A 22,558-nucleotide genomic window follows, 5' to 3' on the forward strand; every position below is an offset into this window, starting at 1 on the left:
GATATTAACACAAGTTTCTGGTGACCTGCCAGATTTACAATAGCTGGTGTAGGGTCTGTGGTCTAAAACAAGGAAATACACTTCCAAGTAACTGCAAAGCTGTGTGTATAGTAATTATGTCTCCAGAGGTTGTACTTGTACATGTATATATTAGCCAATTATCTTTCAATTAAGTTTAATTTTATTTTTGTTTGGAACTATTTCCTATGATGTCTGCAACCTTAGACACAGCAGTACTCAAGGGAAGAGGTACCAGCACAATGTACATTACATATTTACGTTTATAATTATGAATAAACACTTTAAGATTAATCTGTTAATATGTACAGATAGCAACATAATGGTGCTATTCAAGCTGCTTTAGTGTAAGTGCATTTTCTTGCTTTAGACCATGAACCCCCGAACGATCCTATTTCAGCCATTATGAGGCCAGTTAGTCGAGAAATTTCTGTATGCGGCTAAATAAAATATCCCTAATCGCAAAAACACTCTCTGGGCCAATGGAAAACATGCACTTAAAATGAAATAATATCAAGAAAACCCCAGAAAGTAAACCATCCTTTCAACTGCAAATACGCTTTCCAGGATTCTTCATAGTTTTATATGATCAGTTTTTTTTTTTTTTTTTTTGCAATCTCTTATATTCACAATCAGCCCACTATGTGGGGATACCCCATTGGCGGTAACTGAAAGAAACAGGGTAGTCTGGCTGTTAGCAGCCCCTGAAAAAGGTGCAAGGAGATTCTACCATTTCAAAATCAGTCAATGCCCCTCCCAGCCTGCTGTTCATACAGGCATTATGGCACCTGCCATTTAAAGTAGTGTAAAGAACTATGTAAGTCAGCAATCCATACTAGACTTAGGCCTTGGTATTACAGCCTTATTATTTTATGTCAATAATGTCAATATTACAATCATAATAAATGTAACAATATGTGCATTTAATGAATGTGAACTTTTTCTTTAATTTTTAAGTTCTTCTTCATTATGCCATATTTCTTTGCATCGTCACGTCAGGTTTGAGCTCTCATAAGTCAGCTTCCTTTTTTTTTTATTTTTTATTTTTAGTCATTTTCCCCCTGCTTGTGCTCAGCTGTGATTTCCTGTTTTCATTCCCCTCATCACGAGACCCCCAACTGAGCATTTTAGCGGGAGCCATCTAACATAACTGTGATAAATGCACCAACATTGAGATTGACTGTATGCACAGCAGTAGGTTCTATCACTTGTGCCTAGAGTTGTAGAATTAAAAAAAAAAATCTTCCCTATTTTGTGAAATTGTCAAGTTTAAATGAGAAGTCAAATTTGTACCATATTTCTATAGTATAACCACTTACAGTACTCTTCACAAATCCCTGACTGTGATTGTTCTGCTCCCCCTGGTGACAGTTCTTGGTTTTGCAGGCTGGGGCAATTTTTCAGATTCATGCTTAGGAAAGTTATGCACCACAGAATTTTATATGAGGCTTTGAGTTTCTAATGATTCATAGGAGTGAGCTGCAGATCAGGGAACATCAGCCTTCGGTCTCTTGACTGTCAGCTCTTCAGCGAGATTGAGATAACGGAAAATGAGCACAGTGATGACAAGTGCGCTTATCAACTGGAAGTGTGTTCATGGAAGGTCAAGGCTTGTGCCCGCACTGAGGGTTCAGTGTCAGATGATGTCAGACAGTGGGGCGTGTCCCCATCTCTGCCTCTGTGCCTCCTCACTCACACCTCTGGCAGGCTGCTGTCCTGCATCACCTCCCTCTTAGCCTGGGTGACAGACAGCCTGTTGTGTGATGTCATTAGAGTGAGAGGCGTAGTCAGCCTTAGCCAGAGATGATTGCTCTCAGTTAAATTTCAGTTGTGATTCTCTTTATTGGCAGTGACAGACATGCATTTGTACTATACATATGACACATACATATGTATCAAAATGTTCAGATTCACTGATATGCATTTCTTTTCCAAACATAGGAATTTTTTCTACATATATACTGCCGTTGCCCAGATCTGACTGTATTTCTCAGTTCCTCCAGCAGCCCTTGAATTGGTCTGTCTGTCTGTCTCTTTCAGTCTGTCCTTCAATCTGTCTGTTTCTTTCTCTCTGAAATTCTCTCAAGTTCCTGTATAAATACAAACGGGATTTATTTGTATTTATACAGGAACACATATACACACTTATGTTGCCAGTGCATTTACTTAAGAAAATAGTCAGTTAAGACTTTATTTCTTGGTATTTGTATCAAAGACCATCCACGTGATATACTGTGCTTGCAAAGTCTCTGATTCTGTTCTTTGCCCCAAGAGGTGTGGCAGCCTGTCCACCTCTGAGAGGTTTTCAGAATCAGATGTCAAAGTATGAGACACCACCTATCTTTTCTGGCAACCCACTCAATAAGTTCCTCTCTCTTCTGTTCTTTGCACCCTTCCTTTCCTTCTCTTTGTGTCTCAGTCATCATCCCATTCTTTCCTTTCTCTCTCACTGCCAGTGACTGTCCCTCTGCCTCTTCCTTCTCTAGCACTGAAAAGTGTGGTGCTTCTGGAGGTTTGCCAGCCCTGTATCAGTTCTCTGTCTTTGTCTGGGCCTTTGAGTCTTTGACTGGGCCTTGTTTTACACTTGTTTTGGCAAACAGGGCTTGCTGAATGTCATGTACTTCTGATAAGTAACTGACGAGTGTGAAAACACAAGGACAAAATGGATTGTCGCATTTTATCTGAATTCACACTCCCATTGAAGCTACAATTATGGTCATTTTAAACTTTTAAGGCTGCCGTAACCAGTAATGTCTGGTGGGAGTGGAATTAGTGTGGGTCTTTTAAAGTGGAAGGCGTGATCAGCCTGATTCTGGATTTAATCGCTGGAAATTAATAAGCATTTTTTGACTTTATTATGTTGCTTTTCCCCATGTGGTTGTTAGAATTTTTTTCATCTACCAAAATGCTGCTTAACCCTCAGAGAACTAAAAACATTTCGGCTGATTTTCCCTCCTTTTACTTTTTAACATAACTTTAGTCTACCTTTGCCTTTACTATCATGCCATAGCTCAACAGTCTCAGCTACACAAACAAACCATAAAATAATGTTATTGTATTTTATGTGTACTAAAGTTTTATTGTATTATATGCAAACTGCAATGAGACACAAAAAAGAAAAAAAAAAAACAAGTAAAAATCTTGTATTTTATTACACACAGTCAATACACAATGTGTTGCAAGACTTTTTGTTTATGTTTCTGTCACACCAAAGCATGGGAACAATAAAAAAACATCACACAAAGCATAAAGTATTTGCATAAATCCAAGCAGGCCAAATTAGAAAACAAAATTGTGCTAGGCATCAATAATCATGTGCCAGAAGTCAACAAGCTGTAAATATTAAATTCAGAAAGCATCATAGTAATAATAATGTAAATAATGCTGTCTGTCAAAGCTACTCAACATGGAGTTGGAAGGAGGTTTTTTACGTTGTGTGTAATGGAATATCTTGAGCTGATTGGTCTCAAAACCCGGACAATATATCTACATGTAGCTGCGGGACTTCACAATTTTATTCCATAACATTGTCCATCAAAGTTACTGACCCAAGTTCTTTTTCACTTTTCAGGTTTTATTGGTAGATTTATGATAAATCCCACCCCCTTTTGAATCCAGATGTGTTTACTGGAGTAATGTGACAAGTTGACCGATGGCTCAGCCAGAATCTTTGTCTTTAAGCATTAAAGTGCTTTCCATGCTATGCTCAATCTCAGAGGGTTAAGCCTGTGCTTTACAGAGAAGGCCGGAGATGAAAAGGGGGGGGGGGGTGACCTGGTTCATTTGTCACCCTTACTGTGGCTTAGGAATGGTATCCTCTGTCGGATGTGTTTTGGTGCCCTGGCACTGCCAGTCAAGCAGTTCCTGGAGCAGTGGTTTGTGTCCTAGAATAATGCTTAGTGCCCCCTGTGTGGGCTCCCTCTTCCATGGCATAGTCTCAGTGAGGATCTGTATTATTTCCTGTCATTTCAGGCTCAGCCAACATCAACGACCGGAGCATGCTGGGAAAGAGAGACAGCGAGATGGCGGTCATCGTGGAGGACTCCGAGACGGTCCCTTCAATGATGGATGGAGTAGAGTACCAGGCAGGGAAGTTTGCACTGCAGCTGAGGCTAGAGTGCTTCAAGTAAGAGAATGACAACAAAAGCAATTTTTAAGAAGTCCAATTTCCCTGTAAACAATACACTTTAATGATTTTTTTTCACTACAGAGCCATTCTTGGAGCCTTCTCAGATCCCACCGTGGATGTGTCGGACCCCATCAGCGACCGTTTTTACAAGGAGGTGTGGATGACAACGGCTGCGCGAAATGCCACTATTTATGAAAAGGTATTCCCTTGTCTCTCAGCTTTAAAGGGTTTAAAATAACTATAAAAATGTGGAAGCCAATCGGGTCTCATGCCTTATTTCATGAAGGAAATAACGTGAATTAGAACATGTACAGTCGTTGTCCTCTCCTGTTCCAGTGGAGCATCGTGTTCGGGATCAATGTCTCCTATAAGTGCTAAATTTGAAAACTAGGCTGGCAGCTAGCACGTGGAACGAAATACTAATGAGCCTAAATAGAGCGAGCTATTCATCTCTTCCGAACCCATCAGGGGCCGACGTTTTCAGTAATGTTCTGCTGGCAGCCGTCCCTATCCCCGTCGCAGACCAGCGGTGCCCCAAATACAGCCCGCTGGGGCGAAAGGCTCGTCTCCATCGTGCTGCATCCCCTTCGGATGTCACCCTGCCCCGGTCTGCACCGCGCCGATCAATAATCATTTTGAACCGACAATTTTATTTAGAAGACAAATTGTCGTTCATGTTTTGATTTCAATCAACCTGCCCTCTTTTTTATCGTCCTACTATACTTCTGCTGTGCTGTTACGGATTGTGTTTTCCCTGTATAAAAATAAAACGGAGAATTTTCCAGAAGCGCCAAAATTAAGATGTTATTACTGTTTCCTTTTGTAAAGACCGCCTCGATCTCGGGCCTCTCTGTGTCCTCTCTAGGTGTTCCGTTGCCTGCCATCCAGCCACGTGAGGAACCGACTGGAGCTGGAGGAGTTCATCTCCAAACCGGGCCTGGACAAAGAGGACCCCGCTCGAGCTCAAGAAGAACTGAAGAAGATCCGGGGGTTCCTGGTCCAGTTCCCCCTCTACTTCTTGAGCGAACAGAACCTCATGCCTTCCGTCGGGACGAAAGAGGCTATGGTGCCCACTGATGTCTGGACCTGAGACCAGAATCATTGAGACCCTGAATCATTTATCCTGGATTGCAGTCTCTGTACAATTGAAGTAATGAAGAAAAACTAACCTGTGAAATGCACCACAAACATTTTGACGTCTGTATAGTGCCTTTGATTTCAGTTTGACAAAGCCTACCACTACACATACATTGAAGGCAGAACCAGAAGTCGATAGTTCTGTCTTTTTCCCCATGTATACAATTTCCCATGTTTGGATTATGAATGTCGAGAAGTCTGGGAGAGATTTTTTTTCACTGTGTCATTGGAAGATGAAATTAATCTTTTTCCTGAGGTGGGAAAGTGATAGTTGTCAATCTGTGTTGCTGAGGTATCACACTGCAGCATAGATGTTCTCTAACGGTGTGCTGTGACCTACCTCTGAGGGGAAAAAACATTGAGTTTCTTTAAGAATATTGAAGATGGTGTATAAATTCGAAAAGTCCTATGGAAGCTCCTCTGGATTCCCAAATCCCAAATGCGTGCGGGTGCCTGAAATCAGCAGTGACAAGAAAGCATCAGTTAAAAACTATCAGGTGTGATACCCTGCAGAAGGTAGATATTTTGCTACCCACTCCCTGAAGTGATGATGTCCTTGAATGAGCAGAGGAATGTTCCAGGTCAGCTGGCAATTCCTATCTGGCTGATTCAGAACAAGACAAAAGTACAAGACAAAAAGGGACACTGAAGCTCAATTGACTTTTACGTTGTTCAGGCAGCAATGTATCTTGTGGAGAAACATGATTTCTGATTTTCAGCGAGTGAATTATAGCATTGGTGGATACAAAGAGAATCAAGACTTAAAGCTAAGAATAATTCAAGCCAATGTTGTTTCTTTAAAAAGTACAGTTCTTGCTTTGTGATACTCTTAACTTTCTATGCTATGGATGGGTAACTGTGCTGTGACGTATGGGGTTGAATGTTGTTATGCTGGTGTTTGGACCTACAGTAATTATATAATGCTGTCATTTGATATATCTCAAACCTATCACGTGATCATCCATTTTTAATGGGCTGCATTTTATACCAACCACTTCTTTTTTTTTTTAGCAAGTTTTATTATTGTCAGTGAACCTGACAGTAACATAACAGCACATATTTTTATATAATCATCAGTACTTTTTAATCATCCATGATATTGATGCAGTACTCAGAACACATTGCCGTCTGTTCCGTCGCAATGTTCCTTGCATTCTCTTTTTTTACATCTTGCTTTGACAATCTGTGGACTCTGTCCTACAGTAGTGGGATAATAGCCCTGTCTCAATAACATGAAGGCTCCTTTGCTTACAGGAAGAAAAACTGCCGGTATTAATATTGTCATCTCTGCAAAATGGCTTCAGCAGTTTCATCACATGCGTGTCATTTCCTGTTAAGGGTTTTTACCGCTCTCTTCGACAAGCTGTGTGTGAATTTTCAGATGGGGTCCCATGCAACATGCTCTCTTGTCAAAAAATATATTTCCCATAATGCCTTTGACAGCAATATGTGTCAACATTTGAGTGTATGCCTTCTATGATTGGCAAGCCATTGTTTCAGTACAAGATTCTGTTTAATGTTAACAATTTTGTTAAATGTACACAGCTCTAATATTGCTTGTGTTTGCCTCATACTCACATTAGTAATTAGCTGATTCAGATATGCTCTCAGCCTTTTTTGTCCTCCTTTCTTAACAGTAAACACATTTTTGCCCCTTGGTAGTATACACAACACAGATTATATTTTTATTCTGTCCCAAAATAGCATCCCAATTCACCTTCACAACCAAGTAGTCATCCAGCTCTCTGGGAATCTCATTCATGTAAAACAAAATGTATTGACATTTTTCCAAGAAATAAAGCCAATATGATTTAATCAGTGTTGACAGCCTTTGGCCATTGCTATTATGTGATATATTGCAGGTTTTGTGAGACTATTAATTGAATTCATGATGAACATTGAATCTATTGTGGGTGCTTGTGAGCAATGTAAAATTGTTTGATGAAAGGCAGAACCTGCACATCCTTTTGTGTGCTTTTACTGGAAGACCATTCTTATTTAAATTGATGTAGCTTTGTTATGCCAGCTACTGAGTGTTAACCGCTGTTGTCCTGAGCACAGGAAATGGTAAAACACCATTGGTCCAGAGTGTTCAGGTTTTATGAAGAAATGGGTCACACAGAAGGTAGAAGAGGTTAATTGAGAGTGGAGGTGAGGCGGCTGCTGTTCTTATTCAGACTTGACTCTGTTGCCACAGATTGAATCTCACAGCGGTTGGCTTTTTCAAGACTATCTTTCACCTAATGTCACATTAGTTGTGGTCGACTTTAGGGAAATGAAAAGTCTTTATTATTTATGCGAAAAGTCAGCCATGCTTTGTATGCCCTTCCCTACAGACCATACATGATAATGAATAGAAATCATGCTCAAAATCTTCTTGGAACAAAATATTGCACAATAAATACAGAAATTAATGGGGCTGTCTGGTCTGATAGATTATCTCTGTAACCCCTAATAGCTTTATATCTTTAATGGTCTCAATTACAGCCATCAGAAATGTATGCCTGTTTATATAGATATGCAAATCACTCATACATCTTCACATCAGCAGTCAAACAAACATCTGAGAGCAATTACTGTGCATAATCAGAGAATAACTTTCTCTTCAAAGGCTGTCATTTTGGCAGAAATTTGTCGATGGTGAAATAAATACAGAGGAGGATGAGTGCTGTGCTATTTATTAAACACATCATCACTTTGTGTGGTAGTGAGCAACCTGTTATAAATGAGGGAGATAAAGGAGTTTTGTTTAATTTACATAATCTCGTTAGTAACCGCTTGCTGTTGTACTTTGTTTCTAATCATTTAATATGGTGCAAGTTTATTATTCAAGTACATTCAAACATTACGTTATATAATCTGTTTTTGTTTCTCGTCATTAGGGTAAACAAATCTTATCGCCTTCCTCCCTGTCATGTGTAATTTATTTAAATGCATAATGTGACTGAATGGCATAATTTGGAGGACTCATCGGAGAGTGTCAGAGGGATGGGGCTGGGCTGGCGTCTCCGGTTCTGAACTGGCTGACACACTTTCGGAATTAGCCTCATCCATCTCCGAACGGGAACATTAGTGCTCGATTCAGATCGGCACCATTCACGCTGTCCCACTTTCCTGAGAACTTGTGCCCTCTCTATCTAAACATAGAAACTTCTCACTGCATCAATGCTAATTATTCATTATCCGCCTGGGTCTCTATATTGCCACCATAGAGTGTGTGTGCTTTTCTGCAATTTACACTTATTCATTCGGCAGCTGCTTTTAGCCTCAGAAACTCCCAAGAAGTGCATTTAACATGGAAAGCAAACCACACTAGAGCTGCGGATAGTCCAGATCCCCGTTACTCAAATCACAGCCCTCAGGATCCAAGCACTGCTGGTTTTCCACCCTCCCTTTACCTGGGAGTCAGGTGTGAATGCGGTCTGGCCAATCGGTAGCACTGATTGTTCAGTTAATTACCTGGGGGAAAAGAAAACCAGGGATGGGTTTGGATTCAAGGTCCAGATTTTAGTTTCCATCATCTAAGGCTCTAACTGGCATCAGACCTGCCTTGTTCAGTAAATCATACCACATGGCAGTTGACTACTATAAGCACAGATTCCTAACCCTAATTGTGCTATAGTCACACAGGCCTTACATATGGTTCTGGAGGCTAGTGAAGGGGAAATGGGATTTCCTCTATGTGTTATCACCCCAATGGTCAAGTCATTTGGTTAGTTTTAACAGCTCAGTGATTGAAAGAATGTAGTTATTCCTTGCATAATGGATCCCTCATCTCCCATCACCAGAGGTGGAAAATCCATGTTCGGAAAGTAAGTTCTCCCCTGTACTTTGTTCCTATTACTTGTATTTGATAATTGCCACAGTTCTTCAGCCAGGAGGTACAACTAGTTAGTGAAATCAGCTGGATGAGATCCTGGGTAGAGAAACACATGGCAGGACTTTTACTTTACTTTCTGACCCCTGACCTTTCCTCCTCTGCCCATCACTTGCAGTGAAATTTGCCTTCTGATGATGCCATCTAATACACCGGAATCAATTGATGCCCAGTCACTAAAATAATTTGCATACTTTGCTGTGGGTCAGTATTTATTTTATGTATGTGTCTGTGTGTACATGTATGTATCATCCATATATATTAATGCAATGGCTTGGATAAATGCTTATTTCATGTATTTTAGCTGTTCTTCTCACTTGGCTCTGGGGTGCCGGTGTATGCTTCTTGTTACAGCCACCTTTCTTCTTTTTTTGTAAATGTATGAATGCAGTGCAGGCTTGGCTCATTGCCATTTGCCTTGTCTTTGAAATCTTAATTTCCACAAACCGTTCAGTTTCAGTGATCAGGTGTCCACCCTAGTCATTGACATAATGTGGCTTTAAGAGGCTTTGTATTTGTCCTAATACTGTAGCTTATTCTTCTGCCTAGTTGGCTATGCAGATGTTAGGCCAGAATAGTGTTCACTGTTCTCGGCTAGAAATAGCTGTACAAAATAAGTATTGTACCTTACTGAACCCGTGTTTAGCAGTTGTCTACGACCATGAAATGCACTTTTTTTGTACGTCGCTTTGGATAAAAGCGTCTGCCAAATGAATGTAATGTAATGTAATGTAAGAGATGAAACCATCCCACAATAGACATTAAACATTTCTAATTGTTAGTCAGAGCAATTAAATGCTTGTTACAATTCAGGTGTTACTGTTGTGGTTAGAATGGAAACCAGCATGTACAGGGGTCCCCCAGGAATGAAGCCCTGCTCTACCATTTACCATTTAGCTCCATATACAAGTGCCAGAAGGGGGCGCACTTGCACCTGGGCTCTACCCAAATTGGGAACTTTTCCAGTGTTAACGTTTTCCCGCATCTTATGCCATGGGGGAATGTTGCTATATAAATAAGTTTTTTCAGGCCAATTACTTTTCCACTCATCTGTGTAAAACTTGTTGTAAACATGACTGAATCATGACCTGTCGCAATCCGATTGTGAATCTGTAAATACAGGCAATCTCCCGTTCCATAATGAACACATTACAAATGTAACGTAGCACAGCAGAGATTTGTTTGGCTTTGTGTGTTGCCTGCGAAGTTAAATTAGCTGTAGTATGCTGAAGTATACTATTTTATACTTAAGAATACTTGAAGTTTAATTAAAGTTTATATCAAGTAGGCTTAGTCTACTCTTTTTTACATGGGTGGTGAGTTGTGTTGTGAATGATACACTAGTGAATGACTGCCAGGAACTACAAGGGTAAATGCAGGCTGCTTGGCCAAAGTGGATTATCAAACAATGGGAAGTGAGTCAAACTGTATAAGGGCAATTCAGTGGAGATTAACTCAAAGAGGATCTTCCTCCTCCATTACATTTTCAAGCTTCCAGAGGGCGCCACAAGGGGGTGCCAAGCTCAACATCCAACATCTGGGCTTAGACAAGTCCCACCAAGTGGCTGGAATGCTTGAACTTAACCTGTGACCCCCTGTTCTCCTCTGTGAAATGCTTCAGATCTCTTGGGACAATCCTCCCTTTTCTAAAGAATCTTGGACCTCAGTGATGGTCCCACAGGAACTACAGTGACTTGATGAAAGGGGAATGCAGACAATTTTTAACCATATGTTACGGATGCATGTTTGTATTGGTATAAGTCGTATAACAATTAACCCTCCACCTAACTGATTGTGAATGCTGCGTATTTACCACGTTTCATTATCTAATGAACCATTCCTCTGCGCATGAAAGCAAATTCCATAAATTAATCAAGCATGCATTAACATATTTGGGGGGGACTCTTTTCCATATGTTTCCACATGACTTTGCACATTAGTCTAATCGCACACATGCACAGCATGCTTACAGTGTTAATTTCATTGGGTGAAGAGTGCATGTGTATGTATGAGAACTGAAACCATCACACTGAAATATAAATCAATCTGACCAAAGTCATTTAAGCATGTTGATAAGTGGTGTGTATTAGCTGGGTGGAAGAGGGCCGATTAATGTGAACTCCCCTCCCGGAAGTCTCCTTTCTTTCAGTGACTCTGTTGATCCGACAAGAGAGAACAACATGATGCGCTGCCTCCCCAATTACCCTTGTTTCTCGGGAGCAGATGTGCGAGGTTTCCACGGTGACGATGGGTTCAAATGGGGTTCTGGGGATGTGTGCGGAGTACGGAGGGCGGGGGGGTCATAGGTGCTGTGTACGAGGATACCTGGGCAACCAAGTTACCACCCCCCCCCCCCCCCCCGGACAGTTAGGGTCATCACATCATGGCCATCACATCAGTGTATCCGACTGATACACTGTACAGGAGTGTCTTCCTGCACTGTGGTGTAACTGATCTATAGATCTGCAGGCTTATTTGAAAAAAAAAAATCATTTTAGTTAATTCCTATAACTCAAATGATGTTGATGCTGTGTGGTTATAGCTCTCTTTGAGTTGTTGGATCTGCTCTGGAAAAAAATACAAAACCAGTGTTTTCTATGTTTTTTTTTTCAGCACAACGATTAAGGAGGAATAGAGGGGAAGGATTTCCAAGATGAAGTGAGACAGACGGTCTTTTCTGCTTTCAGCATGCTGTCTGGAGTGAGTATTTACGGGTGTGCTCTTGTGCTTCCTTCTCAGCAACGTACATGCTTTTTACCCAGGAAAATGCACACCAAAGGTGGAGGCATCAGAGTTTCTAGATTCTTAGTGCCTCCTTTGGAAATTTCTCCTGAAAGCCTCCTCGAGCTGAGTGGTCACATGAATGAATGAGCATTGTGACCTTTCGCTGTGATGTCAGAGAGGGTCACGGCTAATCAGGCTCTCACTTCACAGAGCGACAGAGGGGGGGAAAAAAACTGCCATGGAAACAGCATGGCCGCCTCCTTACATTTCCGTCACGCTCCTCGAGTCGCCGGTGTCAGACAATCGGTAGGAACTGGCATTGTTGCGGTGAAATAGTTCGGCACTTTTAGGACGGTTTCCCAGTGAATGGGTAATCTGCATGACAAACCCCTCTTTTTTTGGATAAGGCTTTTTATAGCCTCTGTAAGGGAGGGCTGTGGCAAAAGAAAAAAAAGGGAAGTGTTCTTTTTTTTTGTTTCTGCGGAGGCCTGCCATCATTCAGCCCATTCTGTGGCGATACAGTGCATTCAAATCGTGAGTCAGAGAGAAGTGAGCCACACTACCTTCGGCTTTCTTTCAGCGCAGTACAGTGCGAGTGACAACACAGCACTAAATATCTATGGAGTTCAGTCATTTTCAGCACTAAGATGTGCCTATGCTTCTAATTACTGTATTTCCCGTTGCCAGAGAGCTGGCAAAGTCAGAGGGGAAATAAGGGAATTAATTATGGGTTTTAGAAAGATATTATGACCCCACATTTAAAAATATGAGAGTATAGTCTGTGTGAAATTCATTATGACAAGTACAAACTTTTAGTTGAGGGATGCATTTTTATTTTGCAGAGAAATCAGCATACTACATCTCTACAAGTCTGTGTGGGGCTTTAATTGCTCGGCACCAAAACCGATCACTGCTACCCTGAGTCCCAAAACAACTGACACCATTTCATGCTTCACGGCTGCCGGGAATGTTGTGTTTTGTACTCACATTGTGCAAACGTCAACCCTCTGGAGAGCACAAGACCTGCCGAGATGGCAGCCTTTTTTTTTTTTTTTTTTGAACAATCCCAGCCAGATTCAGCTCACGGGAAATGGAAGATCGTCTGGAAGCACATTTTAGGTCACACGGTGCTAATGGAGCCGACATTGCGGAGAAATGTATGGGTGGCACAAAAATACATTTTTCATTTGCGGTAAGAGTGGTGTTAATTTCATACCAAACCTTGGAACGTGGCATGAATCGGACACCCGAGTCTATTGCCAAAAAAATTTTAATTCACAAAAGACCTGCGACAGATTTGTGTTGAAACTGAAACCGCATTTCCCATGAGTCATTTGTCCTTTGGTTGGTTTTTAGATGAATCTCCCCTATCGCTGCTGAGGCTGACTCAGGCAGGGACCTTGGTGTCTGCTGGCTGGTCTCCATGTGTCCAGCGGGGATGCACACAGCACCCCGGGGTCTGTTCTGCAGCCATTCTTCACTGTCACTCTCGAATACACTGAACGACGAGCAGGGGGCGGGGACAAGCCTGTCTGAGAAGAATAAATGCATTCATACTGCATGCTATGTACAGTGGCTGGCCTTCATGAAAATGACCCCAGGGCATTAGCTGGGAATTGCGTGCCGTGTTGCTGTGCTGTGGAATTCGTGACCTGACTGCATAGTAGAATGTAACAAATTAATCTTGGGTGATTAAAATAAGGCAGAGATGAATCCATAGTTTTCTAAATAAAAAAACTGTCTCCCAGTAGTTATTAGGTGGATGTTTTCATTGCATGGGACGGTTGGGTTACTTTTGCCTTAGCCTTAGTGAAATCCGTGGGAAGAGGCTAGAGGGCATACAGGCTCTGCTGACAAGATGAGTGCAAGCGAACACATTCACAGAGCTCTCCAGATAGCATGTCTGGCAAAGGCTCCGTCCAAAATGAATCAATAAATAAAGGAATGCAGCACTTTGAAATCTATTTCTGTGGTGCAGGGAGAGAGGGAGGGAGAGAGAGAGAGAGAGAGAGAGAGAGAGAATAACATTAGATAGTGGGTGAAGACTGGGACAGCTGTTTAGTCTGTCACTCATAGGACTGTTTACACTCATTATGGGATACGAAAGGGAAACTCCCATCCAGACACAATCAAAACAAATCTTAATTTTGTTCCCATAAAACTGTGCATTGTATATGCATATTCATATGTAGAGGTGCAGAGGTCTCAGTTTGTGTGTGTGTGTGTGTGTGTGTGTGTGTGTGTGTGTGATTTATTCTAATGGTCATTCCCATACTGAAAGGCATTCTTGTTGCCACCACAAGTGCTATTTGTCTCCACCCTGTTCCCTGTTGATTCATCTCTCAAGTCCCATTTCTTTGAGTGTATTCAGTCCCTTCTGGCTCACAGAATACTTTATGCCCCTGTGATGCATGCATTATAGAAGAGAGGCATTGCTGAAACCATTAGGTACTGTAGCACAAACTACATCTCACCCAAGCCCTACACTATTAAACCCCAGGCTCAGGCGACATTTACTGGTACAGAATAGATGAATCACATAAAGATGCTCTAACTGTTTTTTCTCTCACATGCATTTTTAATAAGTCGGATGTGATTGCTTGTGAGTGCGAAAGGATTGGCAGCCAAAAGTCGCTGGAATTGCCAGCTGAACCGCGACTTGTCGCGTTACTTCCCTGGAATTGCCGAGCATGGAGGTTCTTTGTCTTTCTCACAAATGAGAGAATCTACCCTTCCCTGAGGGCTGTGTACTCAGGTGTGTGAACTTCCTTGTAAATTCTGATTCCTCAAATCAGAAAGGCACATATCTGTGACGGTAAAAAAATTTAAAACCTGAATGCCAGTGTTGTTCTTCCCATTAGAATAGCAACAGCACTATATAATTATGGATGAGCACAGCACTTCTGAACTTTAATATCAACTTCCATGGAAAGCCATGTGTTCTGACAAAGGTAAAAAGAGTACTGCTGTTTTCGTCCTGCAACCTTTTCAATTCAATTCAATTCAATTCCATTTAATTTGTATCATGGTTTTTACTGTTACAAAGACAATTTACAGAAACAGGAAATAGGAAAAATTCTGAGCCTGAACACCCAACCAATGACACCTGAAAATCCAGCGAGTGAGGTAAAAAAAAACTCCACTGTGGGAAGAGCGAACTTCTCAGTTTTACAAAATCTTGAGAGAAACCTGTATATAAGAGAGGAGGCCTATCCTTCTCTGGCCCGCCCGGTGTGAATAGCTGAAGATAAGCCAAGTGGTAATACCCAGGTAATGGGGGTCCATCAGAGCAAATTGACAGAGTCACTGTGCAGACTGTAGCCTGAAGTATGAACTAGTTGTTAAAATAATCCAAGTCCAAGTTCAAGCCAATATATGGTGCGTCCAACGGTCTGGTATCGACCCTTGTCCATGCCAGTATCAACTGTGGCCTGTAGCCCAGAGAAGCACGTTTTTAGTTGGCATATTTCTTGGCATTGCACAAGGACAACTTCTCTGGTGAAATGGACTGCTGCTGTGATGGCACATCTCAGCTTGTGGACGGTGTAGGGAAAGGAAGTGATTTGGAAGAGAGGATAGGCTTGTCCAAATTCACAGGAGCCATTTGATGTGCCTACGAATTTCATTTTTTGACAGTCCAAATTGAGAAGAGAGGAGAATAACAGGCTTAAAAATTGGTTGCCACTATTATATTGGTTGTTTCTAAAAATAAATGGTATTCATGAACTTTTAAAAAACCTTTTAAAAATATTTACCGTAGCAGGAAACAGGAGTCCCTCAACAGGAGTGCCTTTATTCATCTGCCTTTATAGACAAGATAAGGATCTCTTCCTCTTCAGATTCTGTACCCTGAACCCTCTCATACCTTTGAAGTTTTTGTTGGGGCCTCTGTTGTACCACAGAAGGTAATCAGAGGTCATCTGACCCACATGTTGTGATGACATCCTTGCTGTTGCCTACACTGATTTGCTGACGTCAATATATTTACATATCATCCATACGTCAAACAACCCCTGGGTGTTTATGCTCACACTGGCAACCCACACTCAGCCTCTGTGCTATGAACATCCCAGCTGTCACAGCTGTTGGTAGTGTGCTGACTCTGCTGGACCATTTGTACATTTTGAGGTCTGAGTGAAGCTTACTGCAACAAAATTCTGTCCTGCTTGAACAACAATGTATAGTATAAGGCCAAAGTGTAGGGCTGAAGACCATGCGCACACACACCCATGTACGTGTGCGCACACACACACAAACACACACACACACACACACACTCACAAACACACGCACACACAGGAGCACACTCAACATGGATGTGCTTTTTCTTGTGAATGTCCGTCACAATTCCTAAAATCTCATGCATTCTAGTGTTTGAGCTCTGAGCCCTCAGCTCTCAATTAATTTTATTTGAATGAGCACTCTGGGTTTTAATATCAGTTTCCCTGAAAACACTATCCTGAGTGTAACTAAATGGCACAGTTGATAAGAACCTGACCTCACATTACCTCAAAACTGCCTCATTCTGATATTGAATCTCTAATTCGCCAAGTCAGTTCTTTGGTTGCTACTTGACCCTTCACCACTAGATGGCACTTGGTCAGTTTTGCTAGAAGATTACTTTTTCTATTGTTTTAACTCTTTCGGATGATTGCTTCCCTTGGAATTACATAACACTAACCGAGCATGCAGCTCCCTTGCTGCTTCACCTCGTCATGGTGCGAACAAGGGTCGTCATCTGTTCCCCTGCAACGGGACAGGTGCAGAGAACTGGTGGAAAGCTGCCAGACATGCACAGAAAAAACAAAGCGTCTAGTCTGAACAAAAAGAGAGGAAGAGATTAAAGGGGGTCTTACAGAACAAATGTTTTTGCATTGCTGCTCCTCGGATTGACAATTGGACAATGAAAGGAATGTGTAATAATGCACCATTACCTAACGCCATGAGCTTGAGGTAGTTTTTCTGTCTTAAAATGAAGATGAATTTTGACCATGAGATGAATTTTGAACTTGAGATCAAAATTCAGCTAATTCTTCTCACCATTACACGTTGGTAATTAGAACTAAGTTCTGTTTGTAATACGATCATTGAAAAAATCATACTCTGGTAAAATTCACCGTTCACCAAATTCATCATCCAATATATGACATCGTATTTATTTCCAAATATTTTGCAGAAATAGCCACAAGAACTGGAGGAGGAGAGTGGGGTGAAAATGCTGACAGGATATTCTATGTTCACCTAACCATGGGGTAATCATGGCATGTGTTCCTCTCTGGAATACAAATTAAGAGGAAAGATTTATAGTGCCCGAGTCAGACCTCATGCACTCACACATTGCAGAGGGGACTTTATGAATTCAATCCACTTTATGAATTAGGGAGTGGTCAATCTAGTAGCACATTGTGTATCTTATAGCTTATATCATAAGCCGCACAGTTCATGATGGACACAATAAATACTTTTCTGTTCATCACCACCATCAACTTCATTAGGGCGTTGATTAGATATATGACCCCTGAGGCCCCAATACATTTATTTTACTGTTTCTATACATACACCAGTTTCTGTTCTGCCGCTATATGGTACTTTTTAATTTGAGCAGAGCGATCAAAAGTGATTGCTGATATAAATGGCTGAGGCTAACTTAAGGCTCAATAAAGCCCAGCCTAATCATGGTTCAATAAAGCGCTGTCTCTGACCTTATGTGAACAACCCCTTCCCTTCAGTGCCAGCGTGGTGCTTCGGGATTTACCTGGAATAAATCATGCTGGCACTGTGAGAACGAATTACATATAGGGTGTGTGTGTGTGTGTGTGTGTGTGAAATCTATTTCTGTGGGGCAGGGAGGGGGGGGGGAGAGAAAGAGAGAGAGAGAGAGAGAGAGAGAGAGAGAGAGAGAGAGAGAGAGAGAGAGAGAGAGAGAGAGAGAGAGAGAGAGAGAGAGAGAGAGAGGAGAGAGAGAGAGAGAGAGAGAGAGAGAGAGAGAGAGAGAGAGAGAGAGAGAGAGAGAGAGAGAGAGAGAGAGAGAGAGAGAGAGAGAGACTAAATGACCACATGACTCCACTGGCTGTTCCTGTCAAAGCCACCTCTCGTGGGAGCAGTTATTAAGCCTTACACTCTTTTCCTCTTCTGAAGAAGGGTTGAAAAGTGATTCACACTTAGCGCTAAGCAGTGGCAGTCTGCCTGTGTCGACTCGTAATGACAATGAATATGAATCAGAGGGCATCTATCATTACACATTTCCACAATGGGCAGCTTAAGGAGGGTCTGACAAGGAAGAGAGGAACTGTGCTGACTGCTGAGGCATGGTTACACTACTGAGGTGTGAGCACACCAGCTTTGGGTTGATTCTTTTTAAAGGTCATCTACAATACAGTGGCTTGTACTTTGCAGTTGTCTTATTTTTAAAATCAGATCAGGTACATTGATTCAAATAATTTCATGACAGGACAAGACATTTGATGGGAAAACCTTGGGAAACAACTAGCCACAATTTGCATCCTGCTTGATGAACCAGGGCTCACCTTGGACCTAGAAGCAGCTGTCTAAATGGTCTTTTTTTCTATATGTTGGTAACTGAAGAAGAGGCAGGTAATTCGGTAACCTGGTCAGAAGACTTGAAAGGCTGTTAAATGAAAAAGCTGGCTTGTAATTAAGCTCCTGAAATCCTTGTATAAATAGGCTCTTGGGTGACATGAGATGAAACATTAGTTCCCAGCAGATTTATGCATCTCGTACTCATGGCACTCCAGACGGAATCCTGACTGGGATGGGATTATGTTTCTGATAAAAATGGTTTCTGGGTGTTTGTAGCAGCACACTCTGTCCTCTGCTGTGCTGTGCTCTGTCACAGAATGTCGTGTAATGGCGTCTCATAAGCCACAATTGGTGATAAAGAGTGTCTTTAAAATGTGCATGAATTCATAAAAAGTAGGACCATTTTATTTTATCCAAATAAAAGCATGTCTCGCTTTCAGATGTCAAAGTCAGAATTTTGTTTAAAACCACACCTGAGCATAGAAATAATCCCATACAGTTTTTGAAGTCACAAAATAATTGTAAATCAGCCATTCCCACAGTCTCAGTGATCAAAATGAATGACAGGTTGTGGCAACTGCCAACTTATAATTAATTAAAGGTGATTAAAAAAAAAAAAATCTAATGTGAATTATTTTTCCAATGCAACTATAAATCTTCCACCTTCTTCAATCGACAAGTATCATGAATCTTTAGCGGTTGGACCAGTTACTAATGAGCCAGTAACCTTCTCAAAGTCCTGAGGTCAATGGATTGGAAAAAAATCATAAAGCAATGGAAGGAGTGTCTTTGTATTTATTTTTTTACAATCGTTATTTTTTTTGCGTTATAGTGTAAGATTGGTATCTGCTATAGTGTATTTTTGCATTTATTTATTGGTGAGGTCTCCCTTGTAAATTTATTCTATATCTCAAATAAATGCCCTGGTTAAAAATAGTTTGATATCTGTCCCAAGTTACAAGACACAATGGAATCTTTGAATAGCTTCACTTTGGAATAATGCTTTCTTCGATAATGTTTTGATGTCCATTTCCTGACTAATCGAGAATATTAACGCTGTAGCTTACGTGCACGCTACATGTAGCTAAATGCCATTTTTCTACATTCAAATGTATTTACTGAGATTAATATCACACACAATGCCGAGCCTAAGTTTGTTCTAAGGAATTTCCACAATGCCCCACTGTTCTGTTCAGACAGGGGCGAGGGTTATGGGCGTGTCTGTTGGCATGTGCCCGCCCCTCGGCATAACCACTCCCAGAAAACTCTGATTGACACTATTTTGCAGATCTGTTATGTTTGCGTGTGTGCTTGAGATGCCCTAAGTCATCCTAGCATACGCTTAGTGCAAGCGGTATGTGTACGGTGCAGAACATGTTCTTCCTACATACATCAATGAAACACCGTTAGTGTTGCAGTGCCGTTGCATTTTATTGAGATTGTCAGATATCGGGAGGGATTTTCTTTTATTGTCTCTCAGTCCTCATATACACCATTCGGTGGGATTTGTTACTACCGAGGGCATCCAGACCAGTGGCCAAAGGGGATTTTGGTCTGGTCCATCTTTTTGTGTCTAGCTATTTCTTTTATACTGTGTACAATTTGTATACTAAAACATGGCAAGCGACTCTCCGGCTCGAAGTCTGGATGAAATAGATCTCTCTGCACTGAGGGTAAGTTGAGACGAGAAGCCGACAAAATTGTCCGTGATTTTTTCCCCCCAGACTCCCTGTGAGGAGAAAGAAAATGGGGCTGATGTGTGAATGCTGTGCACCTGACCAAGCTTGTGCAACCCACTCCGACTCAGATGCACGCGCTAGAGGAACTGATGGCAAAAATCGTAGCATAAAGGCTAAATATATCGATTCACATGTTAATAATAAAAATGGAATACAGCACAATTATCCAGAAAAAAGTATTATTTTGTGCATATTTTTTGCTTTCTAAGCTTTGAATTTATTGTAAGAAGCCATGTAAGAATACAAACTCTAGAAACGAAAGGAATGTTTATGTGTGTGAAATTTATGTTCCTTTGTAACTAACATTAAACATCAGTCAGTAGAAACTGTAGCTGTGTAATTGTATTGTAAGTGTTGGTTACCTGCGGGGCACGTTTAAGTTATTTTTTAACTGCTGAATTGAATTTAATCCGATGCCGTCAGATAAAGCTACAGTTTTTAATCCGTAAACCTCACTTCCCAACCCTGATTACGAGAAGCTTATAATGGTTTTGTTCGGTGTTCTCCCAATGTAAGGAGGGAATTGTGTGATGTTGCTGTCCATGCATCAGCGCAGTACGTCCAATGCGCTGGCAAGCAAAGCCGAATTTCTAGCTACATTTGTTGTCATACTCAGGCAGTAGTAGTTATTTATTTATTTTATACTAATTCCATCACATATACTTTCAAACGAATGAGCTCTAATAGATATTTTCCGAATTAAATATTTTTTGTATTACTAACCGATTGTTAAGACTCAAACTTTAATATTTATTTTATTTTGTTTATCCTCGGTCTACGTTTATGTGTTCTTTTTTAATTGAAATGTGAAATGTTCACTTTGTCCTGTTCACACGTTTACACATACTATGGATTTGTGTAACCCCTCTGCTTCTCCACTGCACCGATGCCCTTACTGTACCAATCTGTTATGAAGTGCGGTTCTTTTGTTTGCACAGTGTGAAAAGACTGCTCCGTAATGCACTAGCTGTGCAATTCACTGTCAAGTCTTTGATGGGATTCTGATCTGCAGCTAGATGCAGTGCTCAGTCCTGGCAGCAATGAGTGATGATTACTGCATGGCAGCTCTATGACAACTTATTGGTCTTATTCAGAACAGACGTTATGCAGCATTAGACCTATCACCTCTCATTGATGTGGGTGGATTGTGATGTGATGACAATTAAAAAGTTGAATGGTTGATGCGTGTAATAGAAAAGCACACAAGATTTATGAACAAGATTTGGTTGAGGGCTGAATTTTCATTCCATCAAATAAAATAAAATACTTCAGCTTAAAAGGTGCAAGGTTTTCTGATTTGCTGTAAAGCAAGAGTGTTTTTCTTCATTTTCTTTGAATGAATGTCACTTGTAAGGAGTGTTTCTTTAGGCAATGAGAATTACAGTGCTTTGCAGCCCAACAGGAACCTGTAACAATTTTACAGACAATTTAAAGGACGGCTTCAAGTATTTTGTAGACGTTCGTGTGGGATTGCAGAGACAATTTTACAGTTTTAAGAGGTACAGACATTTTCATTATAAATATATAATTAGGTTTCTTTGCATGTGTATGTCTCAGTACAGGAAACGTTAGAAAATATTAATGAGCAGTCTCCAGCTGCTTAGATAGTGTTGTTTTCAGTGTAGGGGAACTGTATGTGATTGGGTTTTTGGGGCTGTGCATGGTTTCTTTGAGTATGAGGGACAGGTGTGTTCACGCTACGCCTCAGATCAGGGAAAGGTAAACTGCTACAGTCAGGAAGAGCTAGGTTACCCCGTGGCAGTTTAGATTGTTACCCGACGGCCTGTGATAGGAAGCCCGTCTGTAACCCCCTTGAGCTGTGTGGCCCTCTCTAAACTAATTACCTCTTAGCTGTGCAGTTTTCCTGAATAGGTTAAGGTGATGTGAATGAGTGAGTGAAGATAATTTGGCTAGATGACAAAACCAAGGACGGTAAAATTACCACTTGATAACCTTGCATTATATTATTATTATTGTTTGCTATCTATTGTGCCTGTTGTCTTGGTATTTTCTTTGAAGTGGAAACGGATGTTAAAGAACACTGTGTGTCCTCCCAGGTCCCTAAACCTTCACTGAAATGTACTGTGGCAGATGCCTGTGATGTTATGAATCAGTGCTTGAGACGTACTCGTCCAGGGAAAGTAGGTGTGCAGCATGTCCTTGTCCCAGCATGCGCTTTATCCTTGGGTGTTTTACACTCAGTCACTCAGTTTACGCTCATTGAGTGGAATACTTCTGTTGACATCCAAAAACGGATCCTAAGTGGACTTGCAGAAAAAGGGGTCCTTATTGAGGAACCCTTTTCTAGTTGTTTATGGACCCCTCTATGGTAGGTGGGAAAAGTGTGAAAGCTCCCAGTTTGAACCATTTTGCCTGATAGAGAACCCTTGAGCT

General features: G+C 41.2%; 2 protein-coding genes across 14 annotated transcripts in view; both read left to right on the forward strand.

The window, feature by feature from the left end:
- Positions 1 to 7,105, forward strand: part of pld1a (phospholipase D1a) — a 48,689-nt gene extending 41,584 nt beyond the window's left edge. For 3 of the 4 annotated variants that reach the window (XM_035422407.1, XM_035422405.1, XM_035422409.1), the window contains exons 24-26: positions 3,991 to 4,144; positions 4,229 to 4,346; positions 5,013 to 5,237. In XM_035422407.1, coding sequence (XP_035278298.1) covers positions 3,991 to 4,144; positions 4,229 to 4,346; positions 5,013 to 5,237 — 497 coding nt within the window. Of the gene's footprint in view, positions 1 to 3,990; positions 4,145 to 4,228; positions 4,347 to 5,012 lie in introns of all 4 variants that reach the window. The other variant, XM_035422408.1, reaches the window with a different exon arrangement.
- Positions 7,106 to 19,721: 12,616 nt separating this feature from the next.
- LOC118229435 (TRAF2 and NCK-interacting protein kinase-like) overlaps positions 19,722 to 22,558 on the forward strand; it is a 111,361-nt gene continuing 108,524 nt past the window's right edge. For all 10 annotated transcript variants that reach the window (XM_035421382.1, XM_035421383.1, XM_035421384.1 and 7 more), the window contains exon 1: positions 19,722 to 20,098. In XM_035421382.1, coding sequence (XP_035277273.1) covers positions 20,042 to 20,098 — 57 coding nt within the window. In that variant the 5' untranslated portion in view covers positions 19,722 to 20,041. The remainder of the gene's footprint in view (positions 20,099 to 22,558) is intronic.

This window comes from Anguilla anguilla, chromosome 6 (genome assembly GCF_013347855.1).
Source record: "Anguilla anguilla isolate fAngAng1 chromosome 6, fAngAng1.pri, whole genome shotgun sequence".
In the NCBI taxonomy this organism is placed as follows: Eukaryota; Metazoa; Chordata; class Actinopteri; order Anguilliformes; family Anguillidae; genus Anguilla; species Anguilla anguilla.